The sequence below is a fragment of the Pleurodeles waltl genome, chromosome 9, assembly GCF_031143425.1.
Source record: "Pleurodeles waltl isolate 20211129_DDA chromosome 9, aPleWal1.hap1.20221129, whole genome shotgun sequence".
Lineage (NCBI taxonomy): Eukaryota > Metazoa > Chordata > Amphibia > Caudata > Salamandridae > Pleurodeles > Pleurodeles waltl.
In genome coordinates this window covers 153,516,972-153,535,050 of record NC_090448.1, presented here as the reverse complement: position 1 = coordinate 153,535,050, position 18,079 = coordinate 153,516,972, and the positions used below count along the sequence as shown (strand labels likewise).

The 18,079-nt window shown below is 45.9% G+C and overlaps 1 protein-coding gene across 2 annotated transcripts in view; it reads left to right on the top strand.

Moving 5' to 3' along the window:
* TASOR (transcription activation suppressor) overlaps positions 1–18,079 on the top strand; it is a 773,668-nt gene that overhangs the window by 726,494 nt on the left and 29,095 nt on the right. For both annotated transcript variants that reach the window (XM_069206460.1, XM_069206459.1), the window contains 2 exons: positions 5,174–5,352; positions 5,439–5,600. In XM_069206460.1, coding sequence (XP_069062561.1) covers positions 5,174–5,352; positions 5,439–5,600 — 341 coding nt within the window. The remainder of the gene's footprint in view (positions 1–5,173; positions 5,353–5,438; positions 5,601–18,079) is intronic.

Here is an 18,079-nt window from a genome sequence, read left to right as displayed (position 1 = left end):
AGTCATTGACCACAATATCCTGTCATCCTTTGCACTTATTAGCATAGACACACCATATAAGGTGTTGTCCCTCCCTAGTGATCATGACACAATTGTTCTTCCTTTATCCTTTTGGGGCCCAAGGGATATATACTATACTATCCCGAACCAGATTGAAGTATATAGATCCATGGGGGTGAGATGGAAATGGGAGGACATCGTGTCTGCTGATATCCTACGGGACGTTATATGTGGTTGCCATCAGGAAGTAGGTTATTGTCTAAAAGAGGAGATTGAAGTCAGCAGGTTATTAAAATGTTTTGGGACTATTACCGCCTATATACAGGGGCTGTTGACATATAGACCACCTCATAAACAATCCTTGCATAAAAAGGGGTGGTTCGAGCAGGCCTGCACAAAAGCAAGGAGGAACCTTAAATTGGCTTTGCTGTCATCACCTAGAGACCCGGCAGGTATTAAGTCTCTGAGATTAAACTATAAGAAGACACTAGAACGTAGGAAACAGGAATTAAGGGAAGACACATGGTCTAAACTAGCCCAGGCGACAGAGGCTAACCATACTAAATTGTTTTGGGAAACAATTAATGCCCCCTTTCTCTCAGAATGGATGCCCTCAGATTTGGGTAGTAGTGTAGACTGCGCTTCTTGGGTGGCCCATTTCTCAGAGTTCTTTAGGGAAGGGATTGGGCCACTAGATCTAGCCAGGCAGAACAACCAGGGCCAACCTAACTTTCCAGAGATCACGATTGATGAGGTCCGTTCTGCTATCCATGCAGGTGCAGAAGGCAAAGCGCCAGGACAAGACGGTGTCCCTTTGGATGTCTTTAAACATAATACTCCCCTGTGGGCACCAGTTTTGACTAGAATCTTCAATCTGGCCCCATCTGGCAACTTTGCGCCATCTTGGTATACATCCATTATAATACCTATTTATAAGAAGGGGGATAAGTCAGACCCAAAAAACTATCGAACAATCTCACTGCTGGACCCCTCCTTAAAAACATGTAGCAGAATAATTCTGGAAAGATTAACTGACTGGGTGGAGGAAAATAACATCCTGTCACCAGTTCAGTATGGTTTTAGGAAAGGCCTAGGAACTATAGAGCAGTGTGTTAACCTGGACCTAATTATAGGAAAATATACCAAGGCTAAGCAAGGCGCTCTATACCTGTGCTTTGCAGACCTTAGTAGTGCCTTTGACCCTGTCGAACATGCACTTCAGTGGTCCACCCTAATAGAGATAGGTGCCCCTATGGATATTAACTTTTTGGCTGATCAATATAGCGATCTGAAATGTAGAGTTTGATTCTGCCAACTTGGCGAATGTACCCCCTCTTTTAAGATAGGTGGTGGCATCCGCCAAGCCTGCGTCCTTGCCCTGTTACTGTTTTCCCTATACATCAATGGGGTAGGCAAACAACTGCAGAGCCAACAGGCGGACACCCCATATGTGACCGGTCGCCCAGTACCCGCCCTACTCTATGCAGACGATGTTGTCATGATCTCCAGAACCCCCGTGGGGCTCCAAAAGTTAATGAGTGGTTTTGAACAGTTTGTCAGCTAAGGTATGATTATTAACAAATCCAAAACATTCACTATGGTCTGTGGCAAGAAACTTAAGAAATGCAAAAGCTTCCCCATCCAGAATATGGAGATTAGTACAGTTGACTGTTTTAACTATCTGGGAGTGTTATTCGCTAGTAACGGGACCAACAGATATGTTCAGGTAAAAACAAACTTAGAAATAGCTCAGGAGCTATATTTAGATTTGCGAGCAAACTGGGGAGTCTCCCCATAGACACCATGTTGGAAATCTACAAGGCCAGAGTAATCTCGACAGTTGCATATGAAGCTGGGGTATGGAGCCACACTAAAATGACCCCCCTACAAATAGAAGAGAATTGCTTCCTAAAACATATGCTTTGTCTACCCACTTCAGCCTCTAATTGGCCTACGCACCAAGAAGTGGGCCTCCAATACCTGGAAGATGTGCTACAGGTGAGACCCCTGCTCTTATGGCATAGTATATGGTCTAAGGAAGTGACTGGTTTCACGAAAGACCTTATACTGGACTGTTTGGAAATGGACAATGCCATGTGCATACCCTGGATAGCTTTTATTGAATCCTCTTTTAAAACCGTTTTTAATAAATCTATTATACACAATCCAGAGGACGCACTGTCATTTCCCTTAAAAAATCCATCAAAGACACCTTTATGAAAGCCAAGGCAGACTCAAGGAAGCTAGATGAATCTACCAAAACCACTGTTGGTTTTTACCTATCCTTTTCTACGAATGTAGGTAGATTTGGCTATCTTTCCATGGTCACCAACCTGCAACACAGGTTTGTCCTAACCAGACTTAGGCTGGGCATAGCTCACCACCTAGTTGCATACCCCCTCATTAGGCATTGCCCTTTAGAGTCAGATAGATGCCCCTGTGACACAGTGAGCATGCAAAGCACTTTACACTTCATTATATTCTGTAGATTTTATGATTATATCAGAGCCAATTATCTTAAACCTGTTTTTCACCTATTCAATATAAGATCACATCAGGAAGCACTGAAACTCCTGTTGGCCTTAGACTCCCTGCTTATATGCAATAGGGTAGCAAATTTTATCATAAAAGCCGTGTATATTAGGAAAAGTTTTATCACACCCTAAAATCTGGCTTTAAGTACCAGTCATTTTTTAATTACTCAAACTGATTTTATTCTTGTGTGTTTATTGTTTTATGTTTTTTATTGTATACATCATGTACGTTTATGGCTTACTAATGGTATAGCCGAATAAAGATTATGAACTGAACTGATAGGTTAATATCTGAAGAAATACAAGCATGGTCCAAGATGGTAATTGGCTCTGTCTTGGGATTGGGACAGGATGGAGTAAGGGTGTTTGTTGGCTGAAATGTAGTCTGTCCTTTAGTGGGAGTAGAATGTAAACTTGCTGCCTGTGGATTAAATAACCTCCAAATGTCTGTCAGTTTAGTGGGATTAAAAAAAACTCCAAATGGTGGCAATGTGGTGGCTTCAGTGCTGTGTTGATGCTAATGTGCCAGGTGTTGCTTCCAGCAGGCAATGAATGCATTGGTCGATGCATCGATTCCAGAGGTGCTGCTCGAGCCCCAAGTGAGATGTGGCGGTTTTACTTCTGCAACAGGATTGATGCATCGGTTGCCGCTTCCATCAGGCAGGATATGCATTGATTTCGCTCGTCCAAGTATCTGGGTCCACTTCCAGTGAACAATGCATAGGAGCAGGGGTTGAGACTTAGATATCCCTGAGTCTATAGCAGCAGGAGGCAAGCCAACGAGCCCTTGGATATCACTTTGAGGTGCAGTGCAGACTCCAGGTGTCCCTCAGCAAGGTCAGAGCAGTAGACAGCAGGGCAGCACAGAACGAAAGCGGTCCTCCTGGTCAGCAGCACAGCACTTCTTCTGACAGAGTCCAGTTATCGGTCTAGAAGTGTCTAATCTGGTGTGGTTGGACACCCAGTTGTGCCTTTGAAGTTGGGATGCCTTCTAAGAAGGGTCTTTGAAGTGCACAGAGGCCTTTTCTTCCCAGCCTTGTCTTCAGATTATCTGTAGGGGTAATCAGCCCTTTGTGTGGGGACATGCATTGCCTATTCAGTTGTAAGTGTCACTCCCTCCTACCCAGGAAGAGCCATCAAAATTCAGATGAATGCAGATGAGCACCCAGGCTCCCCTAACTTTCCTGTGTTTGTGGCTGTCTAGAGTGAATGCACAAAGTGTAGTTGTCACCCACCCCAGACGTGTATTTTAGACAGGCTGCAGGCACACAGAGCTGTAAAGCAGAGAAATGTCCACTTTCTAAAAGTGGCATTTCTAAAATAGTAAGTTCAATTCAGACTTTACCAGTAAAGAGAATTTATCATTACCATTCCAAAGATATGATACAGCTAATCCTTTCTAATCAGGAATTACAGTTTAAAGATGTGTTAAGGAATTCAAACTGTAATCCTATGAGAGGAGTAGGCCTCACAGTACTGGTGAAAAACAAATGTAGGTGTTTTTTGCTACCAGGGCGTGCAAAACTAAAAAGTACGTGTCCCACTTTTTACTTCAGCAACACAAAAAGATGATGGACGGAGTGCTGAACAATGCAAACACTCCTGTTCTTCCCATGCCACTGGAATCAAGCTAGCCTGGCTGATAAAGGGTGATACCCTGAAACCGGCCCTAGGATGCTTGTTTCCAGTCCAGGGAGGACCTGGCTTGGCAGTTCGGGCTGGAGTGTTCCCATGGGGAACAAGGTCAAGACTGATTTGCATATGGCTGGGTCCAAACTGGAACGGCATGGGTAGCAAAAAAAACGATGGATTTAGGTCCAGATCTCTGTACTGGGGGTGAATGTTTGAAATTGTTCAGCCTTTTGTCCATCACTTGTTCTTTTTGCATTTTTTCACTTTTTACTTCCACAGCACACTGTCTTTGGGCCTACCTTAAGAGTTACTTATGTGTAATAAAATGGGAGTTTAAGGATAGGCAAAGGGTTTTTAATGCCAAGTTGAAGTGGCAGTCAAACTTTACACACAGGCTCTGCAGTGGCAGGCCTGACACATGTTTAAATGACTACTTCGATGGGTGGCACTATCAGTGTTGCAGGTTTACCAGTAGCCTTTAATTTACAGGCCTTAGGTATATGGTATACCATTTTCCTAGGGACTAATAAGTAAATTAAATGATATTTGTGGATAGGCCAGTGTCACCACGTTTTAAGGAGAGAGCACGAGCATTTTAGCACTGTTTATCAGTGGTAAAGTGCACAGAGTCCTAAAGCTGGCAAAAAGAGGAGGTAAGCAGATAAAAAGCTTGCGGTGACCCTTCAGAGAGGACCATTTGTTAACAATTGTACACCCTGGGAATTTAGAGTTACAGGTCAGTGAAATGTTTTGTTTTATGACATCAGGAAGGCAGAACCGTCAGTGGATATATATATTTTTTTTTAACCTGCTTTAATTTACAAAATTGTGTTGATTCAGCCCCCCATAACACACACGCTTTGTTCTTTCCTTATTTATTCGTCTGGTGATGTCCAAAGAGTAGATGTAGAATTACAGTTGATTTGTTTGACATTTCTAGTTTATCCCAATATATTGTCAACCTTTTAGTTCAGTTTGTCCATCTTTATTTTTTCTTTCTTTTTTAGGATGAATGCCAAAGCCCTAAGTGTACTTACACTTCTGAATACCTATCAGAAGAAGCACTTGGTTGAGATTCTGTCATATCATAGCTGTGACTCGCAAACACGAAATGCTCCGGAACTGGATTGTCTTATTAGACTTCAGGTTCAAAATATACACCAGAGGCATGTTGTTTTCTTGACAGGTAAAATGACCCTTCAACGTCTGTGGTAAAGCAGGCAATGTGTACTTAACATCTGCAGCTCCTAATAATGTTTATCATTCCTACAGAAAAGAATGTCAAAATGTTCTATAGCTATAATGATAATGGAGTAATTGTCACAACAGTTGAAGAGTTTATGAAGAATTTTGAAACCCTTGTTGGCCACTACAACTCAGCTACAGAAGAAAACTGCCTCACTCAGTTAGCAGCAGGACAGGAGACTCATTCAGGTAATGCAAGATTAGGTGTTCTTCATATTTTTGGTGATTTGCAGTTAGTTAAGGCATGTGTGCGGATCTGATAAGTCATGTAAAATCCAAATATGTATAGCTTCATGCTGTTCCAAGCTTGTTTATTTTGCTGAGAACATGAATCATTTGGCCCCTTCAAGTGTTGTAAAATATTAAGCTGGCTTAGTATTGTTTTGGAAATTGATGACTATGTCTTGGTAGAAAACAATTCCAAGCTAGAAGTCACATGCTGTTCGCACCTAACATTCAGAAAATATGTGAATCTTTAAGGGGCCTTGAAGTGCTGAGACAGGCACACCCAAACTCACTAAGAGCAGTGTTATGGCAAGAAATTTCATTAAACATGCCCCCAAATCTAAATTCTTGGTATGAGAAAATAACGCAGTCAGTTAAACACCCGTTGGCGGAACAACTTTGGCAAAAAAAAACTACCTCACCAGGCTTTCAAGCTAGCACCGAACAAACAAATCAAGCAGCTCTCCTGCACAAAGACAAAGCGAAGTTTAAACTGCACAGTCTTGCATGGATGACCATCAATACATACTAGGCATCAACTGTGCAGCCTTACGTGAATGCCAACATAAGCATGTACAAATAAATGTGCTCAGGATTCGGGCTTCTACCTTCACTCGATGGCCTTCCAAAATGACGCCAACCTATAGATGACTGAATGTAGGCTTTGCCAATATACTCGAGAAGACTTCTAGCACATACTATGCATCTGCACAGTTTTATTACCACGGCGCAAAATCTATCTTCAAAACACCTTCAATTTAAACACCATCAGATCTTGATGCCAAGCAATTTTGTTCTGCATAAATGGTCCAACACCACAAACCATGGCATGCTTTGCAAATTTCTTTCAAAGGCAGACTCTAATCAAACAGTCCACAACCATATCCGAGGGCATCAGAACGGAGCACGCATGTAACCCACTTTTATGACTGGCTGACTTCCCATCCCTATTTATTACTGAATCAAAACGTTACAAATGCCAAAATGCACTGCACTTTAACAACTCATCGTACATTAAGCATGTCAAAGAATATGCACTTTGGGCATTGCAAAAAAACTAAGGGGCGATTTTAGAACGCTTACCGATTGGTCTTAGTAGCATACACCCCTCCATTGCATACCATCTCAAGTGGAAGCATGACACTGCAGCACTCTTTTTATTTTAGTCCAGGACCTTTTTTTGTCCACTTTTACGATCTTAACTCTATAACTTTTCTCTCTTTCTATTGTTGCAGTACTAACTATATTTTTTTACTTCTTTTTAGTAGTTGTTTGCAATGGATTTTAATCAATTGTACAAATAAAATATTTCCATTTCAGTGTTTTTGAAAAAATGTGCCATATACCTGGGCAGTCGTAATCCTCCTTAATTAGTAAGACTGTTACCTACCCGATACAGGCATATATTATCACTTAATCTCAAAGTCCTAGACCAGAACCTTTTCCTTGGGCAAAATGAATACATTGCTTCAGAATCCGGTAATACAGCAGGGTATTTATATGTGATTTGAGTCCAACCATATCCCATTTACCCACTACTCATCAACGCTCAAGTTTTAGTAGGGCATGTTGCCTTCTTTCCAGAAGCTAAGACCATGCACCTGCTTGAGGGATTCTTCGTCATTGAAACACGGCTCACACCACTTCTTTTTTTCACACACAATTCTAGATGTCTTTTGCTTCTACACTGCAGCGTACTACACATTAGCTGCATACTCAAGATTAGAGAAAGCCTGTCCGTGATCCACATGCCTTCTTGGCATCCCATGCACCCACAATATACTGCTCTGATGTCCTCCCCTGCCAGTTCCCCTTGCAGGCCTCTGAGCTGAGCATCTCATAATTTCTCCAGCACTGGTTCTTTTATAGTTTCACATGCTTGAATCATTTCTCCATCATCTCGCTGAAAGTCCCCACTGTAAATACAAATAGCAGGAAGAAGACCTAAATAGGCTTCACTTAATAGCACAACAACTTCATTGATAAATATCCAAACTCCAGCCAGCTAGGTTGCAGTGCTCTGAACGTCATCTCCTCTAGAAGCCATCATACTTCATATTTCCACCACATGTGGAATGTGGCTTGTCAGAGCTTTTCTAGGGGCCTTCTCATTATTACGCAAACATGATTTCTCTTGTTATCTTCCCTGAATCATCCATCTTCTTTGCCTTTTTCGTGCAGATGATTGTTGCCTTTGGAGCTTAGCTGCTGTTTATCTGCTGGATATTTTCTTCCCAGACCATAAATGACTGCCTCCTCCTGAGATGACTCCAGAAGGAAAGGGTCAGGGTAGGAAAATGGTTCCCTGTTGCAGTTAACCCCCCACTTTTTGCCTGATATTGATGCTGACTTGACTGAGAAGTGTGCTGGGACCCTGCTAACCAGGCCCCAGCACCAGTATTTTTTCACTAAAAATGTACCATTGTTTCCACAATTGACACACCCCTGGCACACAGATAATTCGCTTGTGACCAGGGAAGGCCCCTAATGGCTGCATCATGTGTTGTGCCCCTCACTTAACACATGCACACTGCCATTGCAGATTGTGTGTGCTGGTGGGGAGAAAAAGGCAAAGTCGACATGGCATCCCCCTCAGGATGCCATGCACATAAAATACTGCCTGTGGCATAGGTAAGCCACCCCTCTAGCATGGTGCACCATACCACAGGTGAGGGCATAGCTGCATGAGCAATATGCCCCTACAGTGTCTAAGTCTATTCTTAGACATTGCGGCCATATTAAGTATATGGTCTGGGAGTTTTTCAAAACAAGCTCCATAATGGCTACACTGAATACTGGGAGGTTTGGTTTCAAACTTCTCAGAATAATATACCCACACTGATGCCAGTGTTGGATTTATTACAAAATGCACACAGAGGACATCTTAGAAGATGCCCCCTGTATATTACCCAATCCTTCAGTGCAGGACTGACTGGTCTGTGCCAGACTGCCACTGAGATGAGTTTCTGCCTCCCTGGGGTGAGAGCCTTTGTGCTCTCTGAGGACAGAAACAAAGCCTGCACTGGGTGGAGGTGCTTTTCACCTCCTCCTGCAGGAACTGTAACACCTGGCAGTGAGACTCAAAGGCTCATGCCTTTTGTTACAGCACCCCAGGGCATCCAAACTAGTGGAGATGCCAGCCCCTCCGATCATTGCCCCCACTTTTGGCAGCAAGGCAGGAGAGGATAATGAGAAAAACCAGGAGCCCCTAAGGTGCCCCAAGCTGAGGTGACTCCTGCCTTTAGATATCCTCCATCTTGAGATTGGAGGATTCCCCCAATAGGATTAGGGATGTGCCCCCCTTCCCCTCAGGGAGGAGGCACAAAGAGGGTGTAGCCACCCTCCAGGACAGAAGCCATTGGCTGCTGCCCCCCAGACCTAAACACACCCCTAAATTTAGTTTTTAGGGGTGACCCAGAACCCAGGAAATCAGATTCCTTCAACCTACACAAAGAAGAAGGACTGCTGACCTGGATACCCCGCAGAGACGACAGAGACATCAACTGACTTGGCCCCAGCCCTACCGGCCTGTCTCCAGACTCAAAGAACCTGCACAGCAACGCATCCGACAGGGACCAGCGACCTCTGAGGACTCAGAGGACTGCCCTGAAACCAAAGGACCAAGAGTACCCGAAAACAGTGGCACTGTACACAACCTGCAACATTTTTGCAACTTTGAAACAACTTTGAAATAATTCTCCCTTCCTGCCGGAAGCGTGAGACTTCTCACTCTGCACCTGACGCCCGCAGCTCGAGCTCCAGAAAACTAACACTGCAGAGAGGACTCCGAGGCGATTGCGATGACGTGAGTAACCTGAGTTGACCCCCCTGCACCCTCACAGCAACGCCTGCAGAGGATCGAGAGGCTCCCCCTGACCGCGACTGCCTGGTAACAAGGAACCTGACGCCAAGACCAAGCACTGTACCCGCAGCCCCTAAGACCGAGAGGAACCAACTTCCAGCGCAGGAGTGACCAGCAGGCAGCCCTCTTCCTAGCCCAGTTGGTGGCTGGCCCGAGAAGCCCCCCTGTGCTCCGCCTGCATCGCCTAAGTGACCCCAGGTCCCTCCATTGCTTCCTATAGCAAACCCAACGCCAACTTTGCACACTGCACCCGGCCGCCCCTGTGCCGCTGGGGGGTGTTTTGTGTGCCTGTTTGTGTCTCATCCCCCCCAACCCCCCCCCCCACCCCCCAAGTGCTCTACAAAACCCCCCTGGTTTGCTCCACCCGGACGCAGGTACTTACCTACCAGCAGACAGGAACCGGAGCACCCCTGTTCTCCATATTGTTTTGGGCCCTCCTTTGACCTCTGCACCTGTGTTGCTGGTGCAGTGACTTTGGGGTTGCCTTGAACCCCCAACGGTGGGCTGCCTATGCCCAGGAGACTGACTGTGTAAGTGCTTTTACTTACCTGCAAAACCTAACCAAACTTACCTCCCCAGGAACTGTTTATTTGTGCAGTGTCCACTTTTCAAATAGCTTATTACAATTTTAACCTATACTGTGTATATTACTGCTTAATTTCAAAGTTCCCTACTTACCTGTGTGGGGTACCTTGCATTTTATGTATTTGCTTCAAATCTTGACTCATGTGGTTCTAAAATAAGTTAAGAAAATATATTTTTTTATATAAAAACCAATTGGCCTGGAGTTAAGTCTTTGAGTGTGTGTTCCTCATTTATTGCCTGTGTGTGTACAACAAATGCTTAACACTACCCTCTGATAAGCCTACTGCTCGACCACACTATCACAAAATAGAGCATTAGAATTATCTAATTTGGGGAGCCCTTGGACTCTATGCACGCTCTCTCTCACTTTGAGATAGTGTATACAGAGCCAGCTTCCTACAGTCAGTGAGCAGGCCTCCTCAGATGTGAAGTCCAAACAAAATCCCAACTCATGAGGTGAAAAAGGCACATAAATACCCTTTTGAAGACAGTAAGACACCTCCATCACCAAAGCAATTGTGGACAACACCTTTGATAATGCTGTATTAGGAAAGTATCAACACACAGAAAAGGTGATGGATGAAAGGAATGCTTGCAATAAGTCTAATCACAGACAATCGCTAGGTGTAGCATTCTAACACATTGTTCTTTTGGTCGCCGTGCTGCCTCAGTTTGGATCCATTCATATACAACTCAGTCATGACCCTTTTCTGATAGGAACAATTTAGGCTGAACTGCCATGCTAGTTCCTTCCTGAAATGGAACACAGGCAACTCATGACCAGTTTCACCCTTATTAGGGCTCATCAGTTTGGATATAGCGTGGTTCCAGTGACAGTGTTTATTGGACTTGCGTCTGGGCATACCAACCCCGCTTAGGGCGTTCCACTGAAGTATCCAAAAAAGTGAGGGATGGAATGCTTAAATTTATCTCATCAGGCCACATTTCAGTCTGTCGTTATTTTTCACACCGTGCCATTAAACATTGGACCCAGACTTATGCAAATCAGTTTTGACCCTACTCCAATGGGAACAATCCAGCCCAAACTGCAGTTTTGCAGGACGTTTTAGATTGAATCCACCCCAAAGACCTTTCACCTTTGGCGTATATTTTAATGGTGAGGAATTTGTGATTTGAAGTATCCACCAGAAGTACAAGTTACTTACCTTTGGTAATGCAAATGCCTCTGACAGACCCACATCTGGTCTGCCTTGGTGCTTGTAACTTGACCACTACTCCAAGACCTGAGATGGCTGCCATGCCATGAGTCCAAAGTCACTGAGAGGGACTCCCTGAAGCTCCTTGTTGCTTGATGCCAGTTGCCTCTGAAGCACTCCAGGTCCTGGTCGCGCAGACGATCCCAGGCCCATTCGCAGAATTGGTGCAGGTGCTCGTCATCACTCTCAAAATTTTGTTGGTTAAGTCCCACAAAAAATCGAAGAAGTCAAAGGATTCTTCGACTTAACTGTGCCGGTCCAAGTCATTGAAAGAGGCATGGGTATGACAGGCGCTAGGCCCTGCTTTCCTACACAGCTTGTGTTTGGGCCCGCTCCACACCTCCCTGGAGTTGGAGTGACATTCACCCTACTCTGTTAATTTTATGAGGCCATGCACCACTTTTTTGGCTGGGCTAACCCCTCTGCTGTGCCTTTGTGCTCTTATGTTCAGGCGGTTGGTCCTACTGGATATTCACCAGTGAGTCTGTCTTTGGCATCAGTTGGGCCCCTTGGATCCTGTGTTGGATCCAGAATGGCTCTGCCAGTGAGACCAAAAATTTGCCTGGAGCCCATTCCAGCAATGTCGTTCTGGGCAGCTACGACTCCATCATCATACCCAACTCCGATGCAGAGCCAGAGTGGCGTTGCCCAAAGCTGATCCTGGATGTAGGCCCTCCGAGTTAGAGCCAGTGCCTCCATTCTTTGACAGGCTTTGAGAGGAGTGGTATTGGGGTCATCTGAGGATCTCTAATGTTATTAACCCCTTTTAGGAGGCCAAAGACAAATGGTATGAGGAACTGGAAGATGCCAGTGGTCTGGATTCCTCACCAGACACTGGATTTGTCTCTCCTCCAAGAGTGGATACAGATGGCCTCCTCCACAGCAGCAATTGTCGGGACTCTGGTGCAGCAAGCAGGGGTCTTGGAGCCTCATCTGGTGCAGCAGGTCCTCTGTTCTTGTCCTGTCGGGTTCTTTGGTGCTGTCTTCTTTTCTTCCAGATGAATCTGATTTCTTGGTATAGGGGAGCCCACTAAATACTAAATTTAGTGGGCATTTTAGGGGGAACCTGGTATTGTCCAATGGGACACTTACCTTTTGGTGGCTACACCCACTACAATGACCACTTCCTGTGGGAATGGTCACTACCCTAAACCTGATTGGCTATTTTCCTCCATTCCAAGATGGAGGAAACTTAATTTGAGGAGCACTTCAAAGGCAGCACCTTAGGGGTGGTGCAGGCTAGGTGAGGCCACTCCTCCTACCCTTTGTGTGGGTTTCCCGCCTTTGCTCCCTCTAGAAGTGGGGGTTTGCTAAGGGAGAGGCCATCTGCTGCTAGCAGCAGGCCTGGGGATCTAGTTTCAGAGGCGGTAGCCCTTTGAAGCTCACTGCCAGGGCAGTGCACATTCTTGAGGGGGGGGGGGTGTTAGCTCCTCCACCCAGGAAGGGCATTGTTTTACAAATCATATGTTGGCTGTCTGGATGTGGCAGGCTGGCTGGAAACCCCAGTACTGGTACCAATTTGGAAATATAATTCTGAGTTGTTTGATACCAAACAACCCAGAGTTCAGAGTAGCCATTATGTAGCTGGGAAACTTGTGTTGACCAGTGTCCAGCACATAAATTAAAACGGCTGCTCTGTTCACTCACTATGTCCCAGGCTTGGCAGGGACACAGTAGGGGCATATTACTCATGCAGCTATGCCCTCACATATACTATGGAGCACTCTGCTTTAAGGCTATAGGGGTGTCAGTAAATGCACTGTATGGTGGACAGGGCACAGAGGTAGTATGCCAAGTCGACCTTGCGTGTTAGGTTTGCACCAGGACACTCAGCCTGCTGTGGCAGTTCTGGGTGCATCTGGATGCATGGCCCTAGAGGGTGGCACAATCAGTGCTGCTACCCATAGTACCCCGTGTCCTGGGTATCTAAGTACCTTTTACTATGGACTTATAGTGGTAACAAAAGGTGTATCTAATTACCTTTACAATGTGTTAAGAAAAGAACCCTGCCAGTGGGAACCTGGTTAGCAGGATCCCAGTGCACTCCAGTCCAATTTGCATTCAGAAACCAGGCAAAAAGTGGGTGGGTCCTGCAGCAAGGTGCCAGTTTCTCACACAAACTGCAAAAATCGCAGTTCGTAACCATAAAATTGACAGGTACGATGTATCGCCCCTATTTTGCGAGTCGGTCACAATTACTGACCCGCAAAATAGGGATTTGTGACTCACAATTAGGAAGGGCTGTCCCTTCCTAATTGCGAGTCGCTGGGGGATGTATGATTGTTTTGCGGCTGCAATTGCGGTCCCAAAACAATCGTAGTTACCACCCATTTCCCTTTTATGAATGGGTGGAAAAATAAAAAATAAAATGGGGGAAAAAAGTTTTTTTTGCTTTGAAATACATCCCGTTTTCCTTTCTGGAAAATGGGATGCATTAAAAAAAAAAATAACTGCTTTATTTAAAAGCGGTCACAGACATGGTGATGTGCTGTCCCCCCCGGGTCACCATCCCTGTGAGGGCAGCCATTCCCAATGGGGTCGCAAATTGCGACCTACCTCATGAATAATAATGAGGTAAGTCATTTGTGACCTCATTGGTGGGAATCGCAAACAGTGTGACGTAGTGTGACATACACTTAAACCATCACTGGCACCCAGTTGGTAGCAGGTTACGCCATCGTCTGCTCTACTGACAGTCTATAACATTGAACGAGTGGGGATTACTGGTTGTTCAGCGAGGTTACTCCATCCCCTTTCTGAAGGCTCTGCCAACAATGCCACCATCTTCCTACTGGCTGACAAAGGACTACCTCTCCTTGCTCTGTTAGGAAGTACAGGCTCTTTTGGCCAAAGGTGTCATCAAGAGGGTGTGAGCATCAGAAGTAGGTTGTGTAGGAAGCTGGCTGTGTATTTACTATACCAAAATGAGGTATGGTGTGATGTACAAAAGTACCCCCTTTCCTGGCATGGTTAACCCCAGTTCGATGGCATCTGTCGCTGTAGATACGCATGTTTTGCAATAGCTCGCCATCTGGTGTTGGGCCGGAGTGTTACAAGTTGTTTTTCTTCGAAGAAGTCTTTCGAGTCACGGGACCGAGTGACTCCTCCTTTTGTCTCCATTGCGCATGGGCGTCGACTCCATCTTCGATTGTTTTTTTTTCCGCCATCGGGTTCGGACGTGTTCCTGTCGCTCCGAGTTTCGGAACGGAAAATTAGCTAATTTCGGAAGATTTTCGCCGGTATTGTTGCGTTCGGGATCGGCGTACTTAGATTCAACACCGCATCGAAGATCGAAGAGCTCCGGTGCCCTTCGGGGTAGTTTTTTCGATCCCCCGTCGGGGCCTGGTCGGCCCGACCGCGTGCTGAAGAACGCCGATGGAACGGACCCCGTTCCGTTTCTGCCCCAAATGCCACAATAAATACCCCTATACAGACCTACACTTGGTCTGTAACCTGTGCCTGTCACCTGAGCACAGTGAAGACACCTGTGTGAGGCCTGTCGTGCGTTCCGGTCCCGAAAGACACTCCGAGACCGTCGAGCCAGAAGACTTCAGATGGCGTCCGCGCCGACAGCCCACCGAGAGTTCGAGGAGCAGGAAGAGGAAGGTACCTTCTCGATCCAAGAATCGGACTCCGAAGGATTCGACGATACACAAACCGTGAGTAGGACGTCGAAAACCACACAGAGGAAAATTTACAAGGCCCAGGGGATGCCACTGCCATCAGGCCATGGCTCCACCCATAAATTCGGTGACCGACCGTCGGCACCGAAAAAGGCCCAAACAGTGCCGAGATCGTCCGACTCCGGTCGAGACACCGGCACGCAGCCTTCTCGGGACCGAGAAAGTGCTGGAGACAAGCCTCGACACCGAGATGCCGGTGTGGACACGGCTCGACGCCGAGACAGCGGCACCGAAGAAGATCGACGCCGAGAGGTTTCGGCCCCGAAAAAGAAAAAAGTCACCTCGGAGCCGAAAAAACACGCAGACAGGGTTTCGGTGCCGAAACAAACTGCAAGCGACCCAGCTTCAGGCTCTTATACAGAAGAGCACTCGCTAACCTCCCAAATGCAAAAGCATAGGTTTGAGGAAGAGCTACAATCAACTGATGTGGACCATACGCAAAAGCGTATCTTCATACAGCAGGGGACAGGAAAAATAAGCACCCTTCCCCCCATTAGAAGAAAGAGAAGGTTGGAGTTCCAAACTGAAGAGACACCACAACCAAAAGTGGTAAAAAGTGTTACCCCACCACCCTCTCCTCCGCCCGTGATTAACGTCTCACCAGCACGAACTCCATCACACTCCCCAGCTCACACCACCATAAGCCAGGGTGACCAGGATCAAGACGCATGGGACCTATACGACGCCCCAGTGTCAGATAACAGTCCGGAGGCATACCCTACGAAGCCATCTCCACCAGAAGACAGCACCGCGTATTCTCAAGTGGTGGCTAGAGCAGCACAATTTCACAACGTAAGCCTCCACTCAGAACAGGTCGAGGATGATTTTTTATTCAACACACTCTCCTCCACCCACAGCTCATACCAAAGCCTGCCTATGCTCCCTGGTATGCTCCGGCACGCGAAAGAAATCTTTAAGGAGCCGGTCAAAAGTAGGGCAATCACACCAAGGGTGGAAAAAAAGTATAAGGCGCCTCCTACAGACCCGGTTTTCATCACTACACAGCTGCCACCAGACTCTGTCGTTGTAGGAGCAGCTAGGAAAAGGGCCAACTCTCACACATCTGGAGATGCACCACCCCCAGATAAAGAAAGCCGCAAGTTCGATGCAGCTGGTAAAAGAGTCGCAGCACAAGCTGCAAACCAGTGGCGCATCGCGAACTCCCAGGCACTACTTGCGCGCTATGACAGAGCCCACTGGGACGAGATGCAACATCTCATTGAACATCTGCCCAAGGACTTACAAAATAGGGCAAAACAAGTGGTTGAGGAGGGACAGACCATTTCCAACAACCAGATCCGCTCCTCCATGAAAGCTGCAGATACAGCTGCACGGACAATTAATACATCCGTAACTATCAGAAGGCATGCATGGCTCCGAACGTCTGGATTTAAACCAGAGATTCAACAAGCAGTTCTCAATATGCCTTTTAATGAAAAAGAACTGTTCGGTCCAGAAGTGGACACAGCGATTGAGAAACTCAAAAAAGATACGGACACTGCCAAAGCCATGGGCGCACTCTACTCCCCGCAGAGCAGAGGGAATTTCAGCACATTCCGTAAAACACCCTTTCGAGGGGGGTTTCGGGGTCAGAGCACACAAGCCAGCACCTCACAAGCAACACCGTCCAGTTACCAGGGACAGTATAGAGGAGGTTTTAGGGGACAATATAGAGGAGGGCAATTCCCTAGAAATAGAGGAAGATTTCAGAGCCCCAAAACCCCTACTACTAAACAGTGACTCACATGTCACTCACCCCCTCCACACAACACCAGTGGGGGGAAGAATAAGTCATTATTACAAAGCATGGGAGGAAATCACTACAGACACTTGGGTTCTAGCAATTATCCAACATGGTTATTGCATAGAATTTCTACAATTCCCTCCAAACATACCACCAAAAGCACAAAATTTGACAACACACCATTCCAATCTCCTGGAGATAGAAGTGCAGGCACTATTGAAAAAGAATGCAATCGAATTAGTGCCAAACACACAAATAAACACAGGAGTTTACTCACTGTACTTTCTGATACCAAAGAAGGACAAAACGCTGAGACCAATCCTAGACCTCAGAGTAGTTAACACTTTCATCAAATCAGACCACTTTCACATGGTCACACTACAAGAAGTATTGCCATTGCTAAAACTACACGACTACATGGCAACTTTAGACCTCAAGGATGCTTATTTCCATATACCAATACACCCATCGCACAGGAAATACCTAAGGTTTGTATTCAAGGGAATACATTACCAATTCAGGGTACTGCCTTTCGGATTAACAACCGCACCAAGAGTCTTTACCAAATGTCTAGCGGTAGTCGCTGCACACATAAGAAGGCAGCAAATACATGTGTTCCCATATCTAGACGACTGGCTAATCAAGGCCCATTCGTTAATACAGTGCTCAAATCACACAAATCATATCATACAAACCCTCTTCAAACTAGGGTTCACCGTCAATTTCACAAAATCCAAAATTCTGCCGCGCAAGGTACAACAATACCTGGGAGCCATAATAGACACATCAAAAGGAGTAGCCACTCCAAGTCCACAAAGAATTCTAAATTTCAACACCATCATACAACGCATGTATCCAACACAAAGGATACACGCAAAGATGGTACTACAACTCCTAGGCATGATGTCTTCATGCATAGCCATTGTCCCAAACGCAAGACTGCACATGAGGCCCTTACAACAGTGCCTAGCATCACAATGGTCGCAAGCACAGGGTCACCTTCTAGGTCTGGTGTTAATAGACCGCCAAACTTACCTCTCGCTTCTGTGGTGGAACAACATAAATTTAAACAAAGGGCGGCCTTTCCAAGACCCAGTGCCACAATACGTAATAACAACAGATGCTTCCATGACAGGGTGGGGAGCACACCTCGATCAACACAGCATACAAGGACAATGGAACATACATCAAACAAAACTGCATATAAATCACCTAGAACTTCTAGCAGTTTTTCAAGCACTAAAAGCATTCCAACCAATAATAGTTCACAAATACATCCTCGTCAAAACAGACAACATGACAACAATGTATTATCTAAACAAGCAAGGGGGGACGCACTCCATGCAGTTAAG